The sequence below is a fragment of the Pieris napi genome, chromosome 16, assembly GCF_905475465.1.
Source record: "Pieris napi chromosome 16, ilPieNapi1.2, whole genome shotgun sequence".
NCBI lineage: Eukaryota > Metazoa > Arthropoda > Insecta > Lepidoptera > Pieridae > Pieris > Pieris napi.
Genome location: NC_062249.1, coordinates 7252191 through 7272396, shown reverse-complemented (window position 1 = coordinate 7272396; position 20206 = coordinate 7252191). Strand labels below are relative to the sequence as shown.

General features: G+C 31.3%; 3 protein-coding genes and 1 long non-coding RNA gene across 8 annotated transcripts; 1 reads left to right on the top strand and 3 right to left on the bottom strand.

Annotated features, from left to right (window-relative positions):
- Window positions 1-993: 993 nt before the first annotated feature.
- Window positions 994-2850, bottom strand: LOC125057220. 2 transcript variants are annotated; one of them, XM_047660766.1, is made up of 2 exons: window positions 2809-2850; window positions 994-1804 (listed from the first exon to the last, which is right to left on the bottom strand). In XM_047660766.1, the coding sequence occupies exon 2, from the start codon at window positions 1802-1804 to the stop codon at window positions 1064-1066; it is 741 nt and encodes a 246-aa protein (XP_047516722.1). In that variant the 5' UTR covers window positions 2809-2850; the 3' UTR covers window positions 994-1063. The 2 variants fall into 2 exon arrangements, with proteins under 2 accessions (XP_047516722.1, XP_047516721.1); XM_047660765.1 differs by lacking the exon at window positions 2809-2850 and adding an exon at window positions 2196-2425.
- On the top strand, window positions 1935-9534 carry LOC125057219 (mitochondrial dicarboxylate carrier). 4 transcript variants are annotated; one of them, XM_047660760.1, is made up of 6 exons: window positions 1935-1958; window positions 6357-6520; window positions 6604-6716; window positions 6973-7112; window positions 7229-7436; window positions 7980-9534. In XM_047660760.1, exons 2-6 carry the CDS (start codon window positions 6358-6360, stop codon window positions 8226-8228), a joined length of 873 nt encoding a protein of 290 aa, XP_047516716.1. In that variant the 5' UTR covers window positions 1935-1958; window position 6357; the 3' UTR covers window positions 8229-9534. The 4 variants fall into 4 exon arrangements, with proteins under 4 accessions (XP_047516716.1, XP_047516717.1, XP_047516719.1 ...); XM_047660761.1 differs by lacking the exon at window positions 1935-1958 and adding an exon at window positions 6036-6061; XM_047660763.1 differs by lacking the exon at window positions 1935-1958 and adding an exon at window positions 6042-6053.
- LOC125057221 lies at window positions 4296-5558 on the bottom strand. Its single transcript, XR_007118183.1, has 3 exons — window positions 5514-5558; window positions 5190-5354; window positions 4296-4888 (listed from the first exon to the last, which is right to left on the bottom strand). It is a non-coding gene; the product is annotated as an uncharacterized LOC125057221 (long non-coding RNA).
- Window positions 9535-11723: 2189 nt separating the features above from the next.
- LOC125057388 (diacylglycerol kinase epsilon) lies at window positions 11724-20193 on the bottom strand. The gene is made up of 13 exons (XM_047661054.1): window positions 19764-20193; window positions 19482-19644; window positions 19289-19404; window positions 19093-19216; window positions 18944-19017; window positions 18392-18526; window positions 17863-18002; window positions 17228-17399; window positions 15945-16110; window positions 15350-15402; window positions 14027-14116; window positions 12918-13063; window positions 11724-11785 (listed from the first exon to the last, which is right to left on the bottom strand). The coding sequence occupies exons 1-12, from the start codon at window positions 19959-19961 to the stop codon at window positions 12950-12952; spliced, it is 1545 nt and encodes a 514-aa protein (XP_047517010.1). The 5' UTR covers window positions 19962-20193; the 3' UTR covers window positions 11724-11785; window positions 12918-12949.
- Window positions 20194-20206: the final 13 nt, after the last annotated feature.

The following is a 20206-nucleotide window of genomic DNA, read 5'->3' as shown; positions in this document are numbered from 1 at the left end:
CCATAGTTTTTGCTCGACCTATCGAAATGAAGGTGAACAAATTAACATAGAAGCAAAATATGCAATACTTCACGAGAAATATTAATATGACCGTCACGACAGTCTGGTTATTTGCCAAAGCGACAGTACATTACATTGCTTCCAGTTAAAATAAGCGTTATGTAAGTGAAACATCCTATGCAAAAATGCTTTTCGCTATTTAAATGAGTTATTTACGTTTATGTTAACAATTTAACTAATAATTAATTGAAATTCATCAATCAACCTTGACTGTGTAAAGTATTCTGCTTTGGTTTTCTTTGATTCTTACCTCTTGATAACAGACAAGCTGGATATTCTTTATGAGCATTTCTCTGCTGTCTCATAATTACCTACTATATATTACTTATTCATCAACCCTAAGATTTTAGTTAGCATATTACTATTGTAACATGTAATTTATGTCATTTTGTTATTTATGCTCTTGTATATAATATAGTAGGTATATTTGTCCATACTAGGGTTGCCTGGATGAAATCGCATGATAGCAATAAGGCCGCCCATTGCCTTATAACTTATGTAATCTGTTTTTTTAGATATATGTTTAAGGTAACAGTGTAGATAAAAAGTGTGTGTGTACAAAGTACACATGTCAGAAGTGAAGCTTCAGTGGCAAACTAATATTGAAGTGTTGTTCATATTTATACAAATCTAAAAGTTTTGATTAGATATGTTAGGAATTTAATGAATTTAATTGTCATTAAAATATTAAGTGTCGAATAATAAATAATGTGACGGTAAATTTTTTTCCACCGCCGATAAAGAAGTTTGACTTCAAAAAGGAACATGGCGCGTAACCGAATAACGTGACGCGTAACGAAAAAATGTTACACTAAATTTTTTTCCAACCCCGATAAAGAAGTTTCACTTCAAAAAAATAAAATAATAGAAATTAATAAAGAAAAAATAACATAAATACATATACATATGTATATATACAATAATGAAACCAAATTAACCATACATTATTATCTTTATTAACAAGTCAAAACAGAATATTTACATTTTATTGTTTTTGTAGTTGTTAAACAGCACCAGGAGCCAACAATTTAACTCCTCTATCGAATAATTTAAACAAATGATGTGATGGTTTCTGATCAATTTTATTAATATGTTCCTTTTCAAATTTTTTGCTTGGGTACGTAAAAGTTATATGACCTGAAACATCAGCACTTAACCCTGTAGCTAAGTGATCAACTTCTATAAGCACATGACACTTATAAGCCAGTAAATTTGCCAATACATGAGTTTCATCATTCTCACATGCAGCATTGCAATGGAACAACAAAAAAGAATTGTCATATGACCTAATAAGATCTATTATTTCTTTACAAATATAATTCACATCTCTCAAACTATACTCCAAGTCAAACAGCTGTGAAACACCATCAAAAATTACATTTACTGAACTATGTGTTTCATGCATGTTTTCTATTTGTTTCTTCAAATTGTTGATAACATTGCCACAAGAAATAATATCATCATTCAGAAGTGCATTTACAAGCTCTTCACCTAAATTGTAAAACTGTATTAGCCCACTTTCAATATTCTTATTTAAATTATAATTCATCTTTAAACCAACATTCTGATAATGCTCTTTAGAATTATGTGAACATATTACAAGAACTGGGCTTTTGATCTTAATGCAGTGCCCAAGTACACAACTTGTAATAAATGAACTATCACAACCATTTAGTTCCTTTGCTACGAGTATCTTATGTGTAGTTCTCTTATCTAAATAGAGACTTGTTATTATATCAGACATCTGAAACAAATAATCAGAATATAATCAGCTGTTTTCAGTCTTGTATCAGAAGATAATAAAAAAAGATATATTATTAGAAAATAAGATAATATAGTACTGTTTAGTGTTTCAGGTACTTTAAATTAGGAAAAGAAGTGTGTAACCACCATTTAATGTAAGTCGTTAATTAATCACAATAACAAATGCAACCCAATGTCTTTTCTTCGAATATTTTCATGTAATTTAATAAAAAGTATTTTTATAAAAGTATGTTATTTAATAAAAGTAAGCCATATTATAAAACACTTTTTGCAAAATTATATATCGTCTGTTGTTGTTAATATTATATCAGATCTTGCAATTATTTAAAGACAGAATTACTAATTATTGAAATAATATGCTTATTATATACCTTATAGCACTTGTCTTTTCGGAATTCTTTTATTAGTCTATACCCTACAGTAATTTTGCCAAATTTAAAAGCCAGAAAGTGATATTATTTTTGCTATTGAACGGCCTATTATTAATATTTTATGTATAATATCGAGATTGCTTGTTCGTGGTGGTATTTACTATTTTAAGGTTATAATTTATATGCTTATTTGGCAACTGTAGTGGTCTGTGGTTGATAATTGTAACCACAGGCATTTAATATTTTATATTTCCACTGAGTTTAAAGTTGACATTAAAAAAGGTGACAATATCAAGTTTAGTTTTTATGAGAACAGATAGACAATCTACTGACATAAATATGGACCATATGCACAATACTGCACCATTCATATTATTCTGAGCCAACAATAGTTTGAGTTTCGATGCAACTCAACATGACTAGAATTTATCATGTTTAAAAAAATGTATGCAAACGACCATACTTATCTATATAACTTTCATCATTTTGACATGTAAGAATTTAATCAAATATTTTGGACTAGGATAATAGGATTTAAGAAGAGAGATAAACTCATCTTAACTTTACCGACGAAGTAAGGAAATTTACTTTCTATCGTGATATTTTTCTTTACCTCTAATTTCTAAAAGTAGCTTTGAGGCTTGATGACGAAAGTTGACACGTCTTGTAACTTGACATCGACAACTAAAAGATTGTGTCTGTGATTCATTCATATATTCTTACAATTTACATTTACGAGATACAAATCCAAACTCCAGTCTCCAATCTCCATACCTTTTTGATTGGCTGAGTCCAGACTCCAGTGACCAGGGGGTCTAGCCATATTGGTGTCGAAAAGTATTCTACATACACTACCGCTTTTGCGTAATTGTACTGTCGAAAACGCTTCGTTAGTAGCCAAGAGGCATGTCGATACATTACCGCAAAGTCGACAGCGTAGATGCGAGCTGCTGTTCGTAGCACCTTATTCCGTCATATTGTCTCTGGATTAAATGTATTCCTAATGTCACTTTTATAAACAAATAGAAGTTAAAACTTTACAATATTTTTGTAAATTTGCAATTGGAAGCTGCAAAAGGGACATTAGAATGTCAGCAAGGTTGGAACAATTTTCGATTTAAGTGGAATTTACGGAAGGTGCAAAGTGAATATATAAATTTTAATTGCATGTTTAAATTAATTATGTTTTGTTTCATGTTTTCTCAGAAATTTAAGGCTACAAATAAATACAATATTTTGAAATTGCATAATCGCGATATATAATAATAATTAGTAGTACTCATACTTTGATATTTTTAGGATTTGACCTCACAACTAATCTGCAAAATGAAGAAGCAACATATTTTGTTACCGCTTAGAAGAATCAATAGAAATAGTACTGTGGATTGATAAATAAAGAGTGAAAATAAGGTTGACTAGAAGTTGATAAAGTCCAAGGAATTAAAAAACATTAGAAAAAAAACGTAGACTAGTGTGAACACTGAAATTAGAGTTTGATTTAAGCTTTAATTAGGTTTGGTGTTTGTGCTTGAACATTTTTAATGTCAATTTGAAAGCAGATTTTTATATAAGTGTAGATTTTATTAGTGATTTGCTACAGTTGGAATTATCTCTGTTTATGTCCATCAAACAATTTCAGTTTAAGTTAGAGTCTTAAAGGTTGATTGTTTATAATATATTTATAAAAAAGAGGGATTAATTAAAATTATAAAATAGAAACTTAGTCTTAAATTATAACCCTTAATCAACCTTTGACTCCATATTGATGCTCCAACATCTTGGATATAAATTTAAGTCAGATGCTTATTTTAAGTTAATATTTATGTCAATTAACTTTTGGTTATATCAGTGATTTGCTACTAGTGAATATGTAAATGCAAAATCTGTTTAAGCAAGAAATGAATAAACATTGTATGTTATGTATTTGTCAGTTTTATTTTTGGTAATTTACCTGTCTTCTTTAGTAGGAAAAGCCATTAAAGTGGTTCACAATATTAGTTTATTTTACAAGAATATACAGATAATGCATATATGAATGACCCGTACCTACTAATAGTTAGGAATATTAAACAAACAGGTAGCAAAATAAAAATGTTTCAGTTATGGTTATTTTTTATTAAAATAAGGCACAAATATCTTCCTTAACATAATGCAGTCTACATAGAAAAATAAGCATATGTAACAACTTATTAAACAATACAGACATTACTACTGAACACACACAGGTGCATCAAATTAAATGCATTACTACCTAATGTAGATGTATTCATATTTATATATGTAGATAATTAACTAATAAATGTAAGTGTTAGTTTGCAGCAATGTCAATATCTTGTTTGTGTGCTGTTATATACAAAAAATTGTTCAATTCATAAAACCTAACGTTAGATGTCGTGATGATTTCATAAAATTACTATGATACCTACAGTTACTATGAATACATCCTGGGCGATTAAAAAAATAGTGATTGTTTCCTTAACACAACAATTGTAAATAATAATTGTTATTGTAAAGATATAATTCTTCCCAAAATCTACAAATGCAGTTTGTTTATAATAATGTCTCATTAACATTCAAACTGCTGAACTTATTAAGATTAAATGTAGAAGAACATAGTTTCAGTTACTGTTTCCTGTTCTTGAGGTAATGTTATTTAACCAACCATTATTTCATTCTCCATAGCTTCTCTTTTTCTGAAAAGAAAATATTTTAGTCAGTACTTTGATCAAATAGAAAACTGACAAACTAAACTGTAAGATCGGTCCAAGGTTTGTTCAATAGGTAACTTTAGTATTAAAACTCTTTACTTAATTCTAAACTTAAAAATATACTTAATTTGTCACTGCTGCTTATGGTCAATTAAAGTTCTTAATAACCAAACAATGTCAGTAACTCCCAAAGGACTTGAATTCAAACTTCTCATTCATTAACAATATTATAATAACTTTTCTAGTATATTAACTTAGTAAATAATTAAAGAAAATATCTGCTTACCATTCCTTAGTATTGCTCACTAGATTTTATATTTCCAAAGTTCATGAAGTATAAATCCACTTTATTTGATTAATATAATCAATATTATATCATTAGATTCTATTATAATTACAATAAAATATATTTAGAACTTCTAATTATGTTCATTAGTGACTGCATTATCATCTGAAATATACAAATACAATGTACAATAATTTTACTTGGTGATTACATAATATATGCAATATTAAATGGTATATGTATTTTTTAAATTAAAGAACAATTTCATGAACTTACATGCAATATAAATATCAATAAGAGATATCCAATATAACTAGGATTTACCTCTACTAATTTGCTGATTTTCTTGATATTTTCATATTTATCTGTATCTATTATGTTATCCTCGCATTGATTCATAGAAAAAACTAAAACTCTTAACTTAAAAATATTAACTCTAGTTTAAATTATTATAATTACACGAGAACGTTAAAAAAAGACAGATAACAAATTAAAACCATTTCGTTAAAACGTCCAAAATATGACATGTTTTTAAAACGGTAGCCATTAAAGATGGCAATAGTTGTACTTAATTATTGCAAACAGCAGCTTTTGAGATCACGCTAAAACATGGCGGAGAAACGCCGTTTTTTCTACACTGCCGAAACATTAATTGGCCTTTGGCTACCGAATAGCGTAAGCGTTAATGTGTGTCTTTTCGTAGCACTGTCATGGCGTCGCTTATTGTATCCCGACTCACGCCTTTAGGGCCTAGGCTACCGACTGTCGACACGAGCTGTCATTTTCATACAAATTTAGTTTTCGACTTTCTACATACACTACTGTTAAGCCATCTTGGCTAGACCCCCAGTTGGTTGCTGCTAGGCAAGTAGGTTAGAGTTATGTTTAATAAACAATTCAAATGATTACTTTAAAAACATTTAAAATTATCTAAACGGCTTATAACCATTTTATCTATTCGTTAATAATTAGACATTTAAGTATAATTAAGTTCATTCATTCAGGGAAAACTGGTTGCTAAGTGATAAATAAGTTAAACCTAAGCAAATAAGTGGTTATTATTTATTACCGTTGCTTGTTACATAATGTACTTTAGTACGCGAGGCGAAAGCACCTTGAAGCAGCCTTAGAGGTGAGGAAATAAACAATAAATGTAATCTATTACAGAATGGGGGAAGTAAGGATATCTCGATGGTACTTTGGAGGCCTTGCCTCCGCTGGTGCAGCATGTGTAACCCATCCCTTGGATTTATTGAAAGTACAAATGCAGACCCAAAAAGGAAACAACGTCTCTATATTGAAACTCACCCAAATAGTTTTGAAAAATCAAGGTATGTCATAAAAAAAAGAAGATCAACAGAAAATAGGCTTAACGCTTACTGAGCTTTTTAATCAATTTAAATTTTGCTTTCAGGTATAATGGGATTGTATAATGGAATATCAGCATCTCTTTTACGTCAGCTTACATATTCAACAGCAAGGTTTGGTATTTATGAAGTAGCAAAACAAACTTTGGCACCTAAAGATGTGAGTTCAATATTTTTCATTTATAAGACATATTCTAAATAAAAAATAAAAAATTCCATTGATGTAAAGCTATATATATGATTTTCTAATAGAAATAAATGTAAAAGGACTTTTGGAAAAGAGTTGTCTTTCATCCTCATTGTGCAAATCAGCATGAACAGGTAACAACCTGTTGAACTATTGAATTAAAGACACTACTAGTACTTCTTGTAACTGACACAGAGATTGAAGTTATATCAGAATGATGGAGTTTCAGGGTGTGCCTATTCCGTTCTATATGTCGGCTTTATTAGCTGGTCTTGGCGGTTTTGCTGGTGGTTTTGTTGGTAATCCAGCTGACTTAGTCAATGTGAGGATGCAAAATGATGTGAAACTTCCCCCAGACCAAAGAAGAAAGTGAGTAAAATATTATAGTTTCAATCTTAAATCCTACATGTTTGTTCTTATCACTTATGAAAAAAGGTGTTTATTTCTTATTTTTCCATCATGTAATTATCAATTTTGGCTTTTAGTTACAAAAACGCAATTCATGGTTTGTATCGAGTTGCGGTAAAAGAGGGAGTCATGCGTTTATGGGCTGGTGCATCAATGACTTGCAGCCGAGCCGCATTGATGACTATAGGACAACTCTCTTTCTACGATTTAATAAAGAGCTTCCTCACTACCACACCATACTTTGGTGATAATGTTTCAACACATGTTACTTCAAGTCTATTAGCTGTAAGTATATTGTTTTGCTTTACTGTGTCAGTTACTTACTGTAACTAAACTAAAAATAGGTGCTGTGTTCACTACCCAGGGAATCTGTTTAGTGGTTCTGATCAAGAACTTCATTTCGCTTTGCTTAATAACTACAATCTGTAGAAATGGTATCTTGAAGAATGAAATAAGCCTATTATAAAATCCAACTTCACTTGCTTGATAAGTGAGAAAGCAGTATTAACTCCAGAACAGTAATATAAATGTTTTATTAAGATCATTACAATTATTAATATGTTTTTCGATCAGCAACATTTGTTTTGTTTATTTAGGTAAGTATTTTCTATACTATAGACTTTAAATACTTAAAGAATGATGACTTTTTAGAAATAAATAAACATTTATTTATTTCTAAAAAGACCTGATGTAACAACAAACATTGAATCTAAATACAAGTAAATTGCTGTGAAATCAAATTCAAATCAGGGTTACAAAATGTTTGGGAGTAAAGGGACATAATTTTATACCTAGATGGAGTGTAAACAGAATGAATTTAATTTTCAGGGTGCAATAGCAACAACAATGACACAACCTGTAGATGTACTTAAGACTAGAGCAATGAATGCCAAGCCAGGTGAAATTAAAGGTATACTAAGTTTAATAATGGGAACGGCTAGAGAAGGGCCCCTTGCATTCTTCAAAGGATACATTCCAGCATTTGTGAGATTAGCACCGCACACTGTACTGACATTTGTATTCCTCGAACAACTTAGAATTAACTTTGGATTTCTCAAAGTACAAAAAGTAGAATAGAGGCCAAAGAACTTTTCAAATAAAATATTGACTATTAGAATTCAGATTTGTAGAAAATATAAATAACAAATAGATACTTTTAACAGTATCTTCAGTTTTGACATATATTGAATGTTGTATGGCCTTATTTGTGTTCAAAGTCATGTTCCTAATAGGGGAATTCAACGTTTTCCGTCTAGTATAATGTATAGTGTTTACAATGTACACTTGACAATATTTTATGCCAACTTTACCATTATTATTTATTTTTACACTTTTGACGAAATATAAAATAGATTTATCTTAAATGTTAAATTATGACTTGTATTCTATACAAACAGTTCATAAAATTCTGTTAAAAAAAATGTATCGGTTGAACGTTTTATCTATACATATAAATCATTGTCTCTAAAAATCGTCACAATGTTCAATCAAGATTATTATCGTATTTATGGTCTAATTATTCGTAAAATAGTTCAAATATAGCACATATATTTATAACTTAGAGTAGTAATTAAGTTACCAGTGAATAATTTCTTCTTGTGATCTGGATGCTGTGGTGATAATTTATTATTGTGTGTACAATTTGTCTCGAAGACGTAGGATACATTGTATCATGTTGACTGTGTTTATAATTTATATTTTTACATTATACATGCAATGGCACAAATATTTATTCGCATATAATTTAAGTTTAAGCTTGATAGATTTAGTTGCATTTAATTATATTATAGTTTTTCAAATGGTTAGACATGCTGGGAGATTTTTTTTCTTAAGTAAATGCTAAAACTCATAGCTCTTGACTTACTATCTATACAGTATGTGGTAGTAATAATTACTTAAAATCCCATACTTCCATCTTTAAGGTTACTCTACCATAAAAAACTAAATATAGTTAATTATTTTTTATTATGATTAATGCTTTTTATTATTTTCATGCATTTATACTCTGTGCCAAATAGACACCACTGGTTTTAATAGATGTAATATTTTTTGATGTTTTTTAATCAGTCAACGGACATTCCTTAGGACAATTTTATTAAGTAAGTTATGTGGCCTATGAAATAACGAAATAAATCTTTGGAGTTTGTGATGTTTTAATTTACCCATAACGTATTTATTGTTAAAAGTTTCTATTCTTGAATCAATGTCTTGCACAAATTTATCACTGTATCTTCCATGAGTATACTTATTTTATTGAAATTAGTCTTTAGATGCATTTTAACCAACGTTTATTCACGTATGTCTATAGTAATGTGTCTAAACGAATAAGTGTAGAAAAATATTTTGTCATATATGTGGTTGTGTATTAAAAATTGTTACATAATACTTTCGTTTTATTTTATGTTTAAGAAATACTAAAATTTTATTGAAAATCTTTTCTTCCCATCTAGTAGTCACATACAGTGGCGTAGCTAGGTGACCAAGGGCCCTGGGGCAAATTAAAAAAATGGGGCCCCACTGCTATGTAAACTGATTAGGTATTATCAAATAAAAATATGAAATATACAAATACTTTAAAAATGCTAAGCTACTTAAGCTTTTTTGTGCAGGGCAGGTAAAAAAAATATTAAACAGTAACAACATAGAGAAGATTCAAGGGTTTATTATATAAAGGTCGGGCCTACCTACCAACTGACTAAATAACAATTATATTTAATAAAAATCCTAGCTCTAGTTTTCGCAAAAGTATCAATGACTTCGTTTAAATCCAGGCTTGATGCGGTTTTGATTTCAATTGCTATCTAATTCGCGTTATACAATGAGCTGTAGCCGCAGTTTTGGGAATTCCCTAGGCATCTTTTGAATTTCTCTCAAATTAATGTCTTGATTTAAGTGGGGTTGCAACCTGTCATATTTATTTTGAAAATGGGAGGAATTTCCAAAAGTTCAGAACGATCGAGATTTCTGGTAAGGATTCGAGGGCCCCCTGAGTTTGAGGGCCCCGGGGCACTGCCCCGTCTAGCCCCTAGGTAGCTACGCCACTGGTCACATATCGTAATAGGATTGGTTAAAAATTACAAATTTTATTCTAATAAATGGCAGGCCGTAAACAACATTAAAAACGTTAAACACGTCTGTTAGTTACAAAACTACTAGTCAAACGACGTTACGACGAGACGTAATTTCTAATTAAGACGTCTGCGAGTTCTAAGACTATATATAAAATATTAAATAAATTTACGACTATTAGCGATGCTTAAGTATAGCTTGATGTCACGTCCAAACTAATAAATAACTCATAAAGATGTAAAAAAATTGGTGTAGAGTAAACGTTATAAGAAATGTCAAATGTAAGGGCGCAATTTTGTAGAATAAACTGTCATGTATATGTCTAGTAGTATAAAATGTGAAAATGCTTATTCAAACAGATTAGAGATGAAAATAACAAAACTAATATGCAATCTATATATTTATTTAAAACACACAACATCAATATCTTTGGCATATAAATATTTAAAACTAATTCTCAACTACACCGATAAAGAGAAAATACGAAATACACATAGAAACCTTTATCACTAGACACACAAATAATTAAAAATTTAAGTATTATAAAATGGGTATGATACTTAAATACAATATTTGGAATTCTGAGTTTAGAATTTGGCATTTAATGTATAAGAATTACAATAATGCAAATTATGATATTAAACAGATAACTATAAGTTGACTAAAAACTGTATCGGTACTCTGTAACTTTCAATAGCGATTGCGTTATAAGTTTCAGTGCTACGGAATGCGGATATTAAGAGAACTACATCTAAATTGCATACAAAGTGGTATCGCTTATGGAAGTTACAGAGTAGCGGCACTGATGTAAGATATGTAGTTAATTTGATTGCGATTGTATTATCTGGGTGATGTTTTGAATATTTTCCTTTGTAAGTGTGGACGGAAAAATAAGCAAGTGTAAGTTTCACCATATTATTAACTAGTGTCGCGAGATTACGAGAACTGCTTAGGTCACTGAAATAATGTAAATTACTACTGGTGAATTATGAAAATCAGTGGCTCCAGAGAAAACTACAGACACACTTTATCTCTATATATATATACAGTGCAGGTAAAATTTACTTAAATTGCAATACACAAATCATAATTGTCAACACTTGTACGTCATCAATTTTGGTAATTTTGGCAAAATCAATTTTGGATAGGAAGCCATTTTTATAGCCATAAAAAGGAAAAAGAATTGCCAAACATTTTATCTATGTAGATTGACAATAGGTACGCATTACTAAATTGTCACTGGCCTATTAAATGTGGATTGTCTATGGTTTTGAAGAAAATGGCGGATTAAGTTGCTCGTTCGTATTTATTACGTGTTCGCACTAAGAAATAGAAATCATTCATAAAAGTCGAATCAAGCAAATAGTATCCGTTAGTTTTTATTTGCTTATAATAGTAATTAAAGTATTAGCAAATGAACGGTAGATCCACAATTGACAGTTATGGAATATATTTGTATTTAGAAATACACCACCCTCTGAATGCAAAACTACCTAATTTATTTAACAAATATTTAATGTGAAGATTTTTTTTGAACTTTGACGGACACAGTACAGCTACGTATTCAGGGCCGCGCCGCCCATGTGTGCGAAGTGTGCGATGCACACAGGCGCTAAGACAATAAGGGCGCCGCCACCGAAATTATTTATACTACAATATTCTTACGTACAATTGAAGTTTCATTTTACGCTTTGGGTTTTAGTTTACATTAATTACTCAGAGCTTAGCGAATCAAAAGAAAGGCCGCTGCGCCGTGATTGAGTGTGTTTATGTCTTATGATTTCAATAATATGCCGACATACCTTGATAGAATCCAAAATGAACTAATTTTTATACTCGGTAACCAAATTCAACATTTTATTTTAAATTTATGTCTAATTAATAAATATTTTTCAATAATACTGGATTGTACTCCTGACGTTTCACACGAAGAGCAAATTAGTATGATAATAATATTTGTCAACTTTAACATGGAAACTAGAAAGTTGAAAATAAGAGAGCATTTCCTAGCTTTCTGTCAATCATAGATACAACTGGCGCTGGAGTAAGGTCATTTATAATAGAAAAACTAAATTACATTAATTTGGACATAAACAACTTAAGGGGACAAGGCTATGATAATGGCTCAAATATCCGCGGAAGAATATTGCGGGATCTAAATCTCCGCGCTTTTTATGTACCGTGCGCTAGCCATAGTTTAAATTTAATAGTAAACGACGCCAATCTCATACACGACTGGATTTTTTAATATTGTGCAATTATATAAATATTTTTCGTCCTCTACTAAAAGACGCGTTTTATTTTTCACGGCAATTGGCAAGCGGACGTTTTACCTATTTAAAAAAATATTATTTAAGTACCAAGGGATATTAAACTAAAAAAAATTTTCTTTCGGTAATTTTAAAAAAATATTATTTAAGTACCTAGGGATATTAATCTAAAAAATTTTTTCTTTCGGTAATTTTAAAAAAATTATAAAAAATATATTGAAACTTGAAGATTCGTAAAAAATAGGCCGAAAAATATAAATAGTTCCCTCAAAGGCCTGCAACACACCCGCTGAAAATGTCTATGGGCGGCGATGACTGCCATTTTTGTCCGTCGCTCAGGCTCGTTTGCCCCCTATAAAAAAAAGGAGGCGCTTCATGGGTTTCGCACACAGGCGCTGCCGGGGGTCGGCGCGGCCCTGTACGTATTAACAATAAATTACGTAATGCTTCAAATTACGTTTAAGACGGTACAAGCATCATACTTTGTCCGGCGTGCTGTATTAGAATTGTCGCCGGTCCTTGCATCCATGGCTCGCCATCTACTTGCATAGCGCAAGAGCCTTCCAACTCAATCTAAACGGATTATGAATATATAGTCTTACAATTGTTTTATTATAAGGGCCTTGATAAAAATTTCTTTTCGGCAGTCGTGTTTCACTAACGCCAAACTAGTTAATATAAAAAATACGTAAGAAGTGAAACTTCTTTATGCCCTTATTTTTCGAAAAATGATCTACTATATGCAACTTTACAGAAATTGGTCAAGTTAAATGAGATAAAGTTTAACAAAAGGCTTTTATTATCATAGACATGAATACAAATACAATTATTTCATATTACCTTATTACTACTAAGATTATTACAGAAGTTCATTAATTGTAATAGAATTATTACTATCAGTGTTGTCGTTATTATATATTTTTGTTATTAATGGCTTTGAATCTCTTCGGATTAACCGTGGTAGGGACAAGAAAAAGATGGCGCGTAACCGAAATATGTGACGGTAAATTTTTTTCCAACGCCGATAAAGAAGTTTGACTTCAGACAACATGGCGCGTAACCGAAAAACGTGACTATTTGCTACAAAATTTCTCCCATACGTCGATAAAGAAGTTTCACTTCAAAAATAGTCACGGGACAAAGCGTGAGCTAATGTCATTCCCATACAAATCCATTAAACGTTCGTGGGCCACGACTGTTGAAAAGTGATTTTGTCTCAAGCCCCTGGTATGCATGAGATAAAATACTACCGGTTCAAAATTCGTTTTAATATCCTAACATTATTAATTTTACATCTACCCTCTTATTCATAAAAAAATATTCAATATAAATAAATTTCCGTCCCTTAATTGTTTTTTTCACTGCCGAGCCGTGCGTTAGTTTTTAACTATGCAAAAGAAAAATTATTTAAACTGACTCAATTAACGCATTTCAATCCGGTAGGATGTATTTACAATTATATTGAGTAAATTAAATACAATATTGTTTAGAAGGTAGGTATCGTTTCAGAACTATACTATAATAAGAAATACATACCCTTACATCGGAGGCTTGCGTAAAACGGAATGGTTCTGCGAGACCGCATTGGAGCCTCGCTATGTGGAAGGAGGACGATATTCCCACCACCTATATGTTAAGTGTAATCATTAAAAGCAGGGCTGAAATGGATATACGGAGTTTTGCAAATTGATTTGATTAAAAGAATGGTGGAGCATACAGAATTGTGAAATTTGAAAGAAAAGCCGTGTGCTGAAATTTAACTAATCAGCGGACTGAAGTTCTTAGGTTCGTCGTGACACATAGTTGGCGCTACTAGTATTAAATTAATATGATTTTTAGTTAGAATTAACCTTCAAAATACACGTGTTTATTTGACCACTGTCGTACTATTAGTTTGTTAGATATAGTATTTTGAATGAAGGACATTTCTTGGTTTAAAAAAAAAGTGTGTTAATAAAAAAGCATTCCTTTTTAGCGAAAAAAAATACCATTGAAGCAAGGCTTGGCTAGATAAACATTATTCGATGTCTAAGGAACGTGTAGCACACATCCTAGATGAATATTTGGATTCGCGAAAGCTCTGTTCAAAATGGGTGCCGCGCAAGCTCACAATTGATCAAAAACAACAACGAATTGATGATTCTGAGCAGTGTTTGAAGCTGTTCAAAAGTAAATCCTAAATTTTTAGTAAGATTTGTCCCCTAGCGACTGTTTCCTGTTCTTAGACCTCAAGAAAATGCTCGCTAAAGATTTATTTTGCGGTGATGAAGAGGTAATCGCCGAAACTGTAGCCTATTTTGAGGCTAAAGAGAAATCGTAATAAAAATGGTATCGAAAAATTGCCTGACCGCTATCGTTGTATCGCTCTCAAAGGCAACTATGTATATTGAATAATCAAATCAAATTCCATCAAAAAAACATTATTTCTATGTTATCCTGCGAACTTTTCAGGTGTTATATCACCAACCGCTTGTCCAGGCTTCTTATGACTGGACATTGAAGTTTATAAAATATTTTGCTACTTAGAGATAATGAAGCAGAGTGATGAATTTTTGGAATCGGTGACGTCATTTTTGAGTTTAATAGACATATAACTCTTAATTTTTTATATTAGTACAGATATTAGGAGTTATTTATTATTCCTAAGTTTTTAAAGGCTTATACAATATTTAATTTTTATTTACTGTCTTATTTTTATATTAATCAAAATTTAAATCGTTCCACTATAAGGTAATCACGTGAGCGCATTCCATACATTCGGTATAATTCAGTATATATATTTTACAATTAGTTCGCAGTTAGATTGTATCCGAGCTTTATTCAGATACGTTAAAGTAAACAGTTAGAAGTTAACCTTACCTCCAGCTTTCGATCATTCATACTTTGCTCAGGTACTTCTTCACTGCCCATACCTATCAATAAAAATTTGTAGTGAAATAGTGAAACTAGCTCAGACGATTTCTCCTATAATAGGAGTGTAGTAGACGTTGAAAAAAAATGCCTTAACCCAAGTCAACGGTGTTTGTCAGGCACAAAAATCTGATCCACCTATGCCCATTGGAAAAAATAAATGATCACGAATCAGATTAAGGGACATTGAAATCGTCGTTGCATCTAAATTATAAAAAGAAAACGGTTCTACATTTTATCCATCCTCTTATATTAGAAAGGAAATCTACACGAAAACATTTAAAAGTATACAATAATAATACGTAAAAATCCATTTTTTCTATCGATTTTGTAGAGTAGTGCAGACAACAGAAAAAGCGACTTCCTGTATTGCAAATTGATAAATATTTCAACGTTTAACGCCTATCCGCTAAATGCATACAAACAACTAAACAAAACACGCATAAATAAGAGGTAAAAAGGAAGTTTATAGAATAATAGGGCTTTGTGTATCTGTCGACCCCCGTATTTAAACATACATTATTAGTGAATTAATATAACTTACTCCAAAGGTCGACGCCAGCACCCCAAGACGGTATATTGAGTGCGACAAGTGCTTGTAGCGGGGGTAAAGATAGTTGCGTAGGCGCATACACGCGCATCCGCCGCTCTAGACCAAAACAACCGCCATCGTCCAACGCACGACCAACGCCCAGCACTAAATAGGCCACCTGTAAGTCATTATTAAACCCATTGAAACATCAAATATGTCCGGCGATACTGTCGTTTGAAAACGCCAAAGGTATAAATTATTATCGTCATTCTGTATTAATTAAAAGAAATAAACGCAAAAAATTGTTTTTACTCATCAATGAGGGTAGGTTAAAACATCGTAACATAAGGTATTATACGCATCTTTAGCCATTCATAATTAGGTCGTATATTTTTATACGGGCAAATGAGCCTATAGGTCGCCCAAAAAGAGCAGTCACTGACCATCATTTTAGTGGGTACGTTGCCGGCATTTGATAATCCTCGTATGGTCTTTTTTTTTAACAATTGGAGGTCGTATCTCCCAGGGAAGACTCCAAATGGGAGTCGATTCCACAGTTCGCTAATTCGCAAAATGTCAAATGTCTTGTGAAGCGGACCGTGGAAGACTTCCAGCCAACAAGGTGATGCGGATGAAATCTTAAGGCCAAATATCTAATCCACCTAAACCTTGTCCAAGAAATCGATTAATTATTGGAAATACAATTTGTTTAGTTTAAAGGCGTCCTCTAGCCTATTCATAAGCCGACAAGACAATGAGTGATAAATAAACATTACTAAATTTTGAATACAAATGTGGCCCCAACTAAAACGAAATAGAATAATAAAGAATAAAAAATGTGTGCGTATACTAGTGTACACACGTAAGAAGTGAAACCTCTTTATGACCTTATTTTTCTAAAAATTATCTACTATAAATGCAACTTTACAGAAATTGGGACATGAATACAAATACAATTATTTCATTTTACCTTATTACTACTAAGATTATTACAGAATTTCATTAATTGTAATAGAATTATCATTGTTATCGTTATTATATATTTTTGTTATTAATGGCTTCGAATCTCTTCGGATCAACCGTGGTAGGGACATGAAAAAGATGGCGCGTAACCGAAAAATGTGACGGTAATTTTTTTTCCAACGCCAATAAAGAAGTTTACCTTAAAGAAGCAACATGGCGCGTAACCGAAAAACGTGACGATTTGCTACAAAATTTCTCCCATAGGTCGATAAAGAAGTTTCACTTCAAAACGGTACCAACTAAAGAGTGACTACTACAACTACTTCACTCACGTAATTCAGTGTCTGGTTTGCAAATCGATAGAGGAACTGCTCCCGCGCATGATGGAAGTCGAGCGCGACCTGTGCGTCTACGCCAATACTTGCGTAGTTATACGCGTATAGTACACGAGGTCCGCGAAGGCGACCCAAGCTACGTCTTTTCGGAGTAATCGTCACTTTCCACCTGTGAAAATAATAATCGTTATTAAAAAGCCTATTCTTTGATTTTCTTTAAAGACAAGTACGTGATCAGCCTGATGTCGATTTTTGGATCAAAGAGCCAGTTTTCTTCAATGTTTGATGTTGTTACGAGTAAGTATTTTGAGGCACAGCAGGCATGAGTTTTGTAAAAGACCGTTACACGCTTAAATCACTCGGCCAATATATATGATATAAAACGATATATAATATATATGTATGATAACGATATAAACGATATATATATTTTATTAGTAAATTAAATTAAAGTATGAAATATGTTATGTGGCGATGAACTTAGAATTACGTGAAATGAAATCCCAAAATTGAATTCGGGATCGCTAATATTACAAGTAATAAGTAAGGTAAGATTGCAGGCTTTTTTTTTTCTTCCGCTAAATGGGATGATGAGAAATTCTACGTAATAAAATTGTGTATAGTCAACATACCGGTCTAAGGGCTTCTCTACAGCTCTAATTAAGGAATCAATTATGGAATGTGCATCTAAGACTGAGTCGCACGTCGCTCCCCATCCTAAGGCCCTCGACAGATCATTACCTGTTCCCATTGGCAGAATACCAACTGATGCCTAAAAAAGTCTAAAGTGAGATAATCGGAAGCTGTACTTTATAATAATAATAAATGTATTTCAGCTGCTGAATAACAGTCACGCTATACAGAATTCATACAATTACGTGTTAGTTATGGAAGATATAGATTAATAATTATATGTTTATACAATTAATTATCTATAATTCGGGCGATTTCGTACGTGTTATTTACCACAATTACACTTAAGTTTGCATATTTATAATTGGACACTTAAACTGGCCTTCAAATCGCAGAGGTACTTGGTAAAATTTAGATGTGTCTAGAGAAATTAAAATTACTAAACCTCTTAATTTTCATAGTAAAATAATGAACAAAACGAACTTGATCACTACATGGAGCAAAACGACAAAGCCTATTATAAGTTACCTTGATATGTGGCACCTTGTGCAAGGCATTGAGCACCCAGCCAACAGTGCCATCACCTCCCGCGACTAAAACCCGGCATTTTGGTGGTAGCCAACGAACCACTACATCTGGTGCAGTTCTGCTGATATCTATCACCTATAAAGTATAAAAGAATTTTACTACTACTACTACTACAAAATGATTGCAATTTATGCTTTGACTAAATGACATAAGGGTGTTCATCACCTACTTAACCTACTTAAAAATTGTATTCAAATTATACTTATATAAAGAAGTAAATGTTACAAAATAAATAAAGGTTATAACAATTATATAAATAATTAATAGGAGCAATGATGTTATACCCATTGACAAATTTTTGTATAAAGTATGTAAATATAAAATCGTTTTGGAATTCATTATACAATTACAATGAAAGAATGGATATTAAAATTTTCATCAAGAGTGTTACCATGCTGTCTTAATACAGTTATGTCTTCAAAAATTAAATATATTACACCATAATCTACAGAATTTCTTAATTTCAGAATAAAACATAAGTAGCAAAATTACCTGTAAGGGATTTAGGAGTCCTCGAAATAATGAAAGAACTTCATCGCTTCTATTGCTTCCAGATTTTCTGTTTGCTAAAAATTTCAAGCCAATTTTAGCATTGAGAAAAGTGTATGGCAAAGTTTTATTGTATATTAAGCTACACTCACCAAATACAATTAAAGGATTCCAGGCAACATCATTAATATTATTTATGTTTATCACTTTATTTTTTTCAATCTTTACATAATGAGGTGGAATTATGATATTTTTATATTTTTGGAAATCACATGGCTGTAATTACAGTTTAGTTAATAAATAATAATAAGTAGATACAGTACATAAGATTTTTTGTTAAATATATACCTTAGATTTAAAAAAAGCCATTTCATGACTTTTAATAATTCTTTGACACCAACTGCAGAAGTAATTCTTAAAACTCTCTGAATCACTCTGACCAGACTCACCACGTAGCATTCCAACTAGAATGAACAATATCAAATGTTAACTTATATTTTACTAACTACTAAAAATTTATATATACACATAAATAACATACCATTAACCCAAAGGTGAGGAAATGGTTTTTCATCACGCCAAGTTATATCTTTACATTTTACTTGTTTATCAACACTTCTGCAACAAAGCTTGCAGGCGCTTACAGCACAACACTCACAGTAAAGACCATCAACTGGCAACATAAGCTTTGAACACACTGAACACTGTAAAATATAAGACAACAATTATATTCATAACTGAACAATAACACATATGTTTTATTTTCTATTATATGGTACACAAAGGTAGACATTAGTCATAAGTAAATAAAACTACTACTCACATAAATATTATACGGATTAGAATTATGACACTGAATGTTTCTCCATGTATGACCTCGAGATTTGTACTTGATCTGTATAAAATTCCCGGTCCCAATAAGGGAATGAAACGTTCTATATATTAAATATGCTATAAACAAACCGCCGATCACGAAATAATAATTAAAGATAACATTTGGTAAGTCAAATAACGTATTCATCGTGGAAAATAAGATTTACCGGACATTTTAGAATGTTGTTAATAGAAAATATAATTAGATTTCCACAATTGGTATCAAAATGTAAACCGAGACGAGAAATTTCTCTGCATTTTACCTACATGTTTATATTACATTTAATTTTAGTGTGTACTTTATTAAATTAATTTATGAAATGAATACGCACATAAATTTTAAAATTCAAAATAATAAATAATCAACAAGAATATTTTTTTTATTTGCCTTAA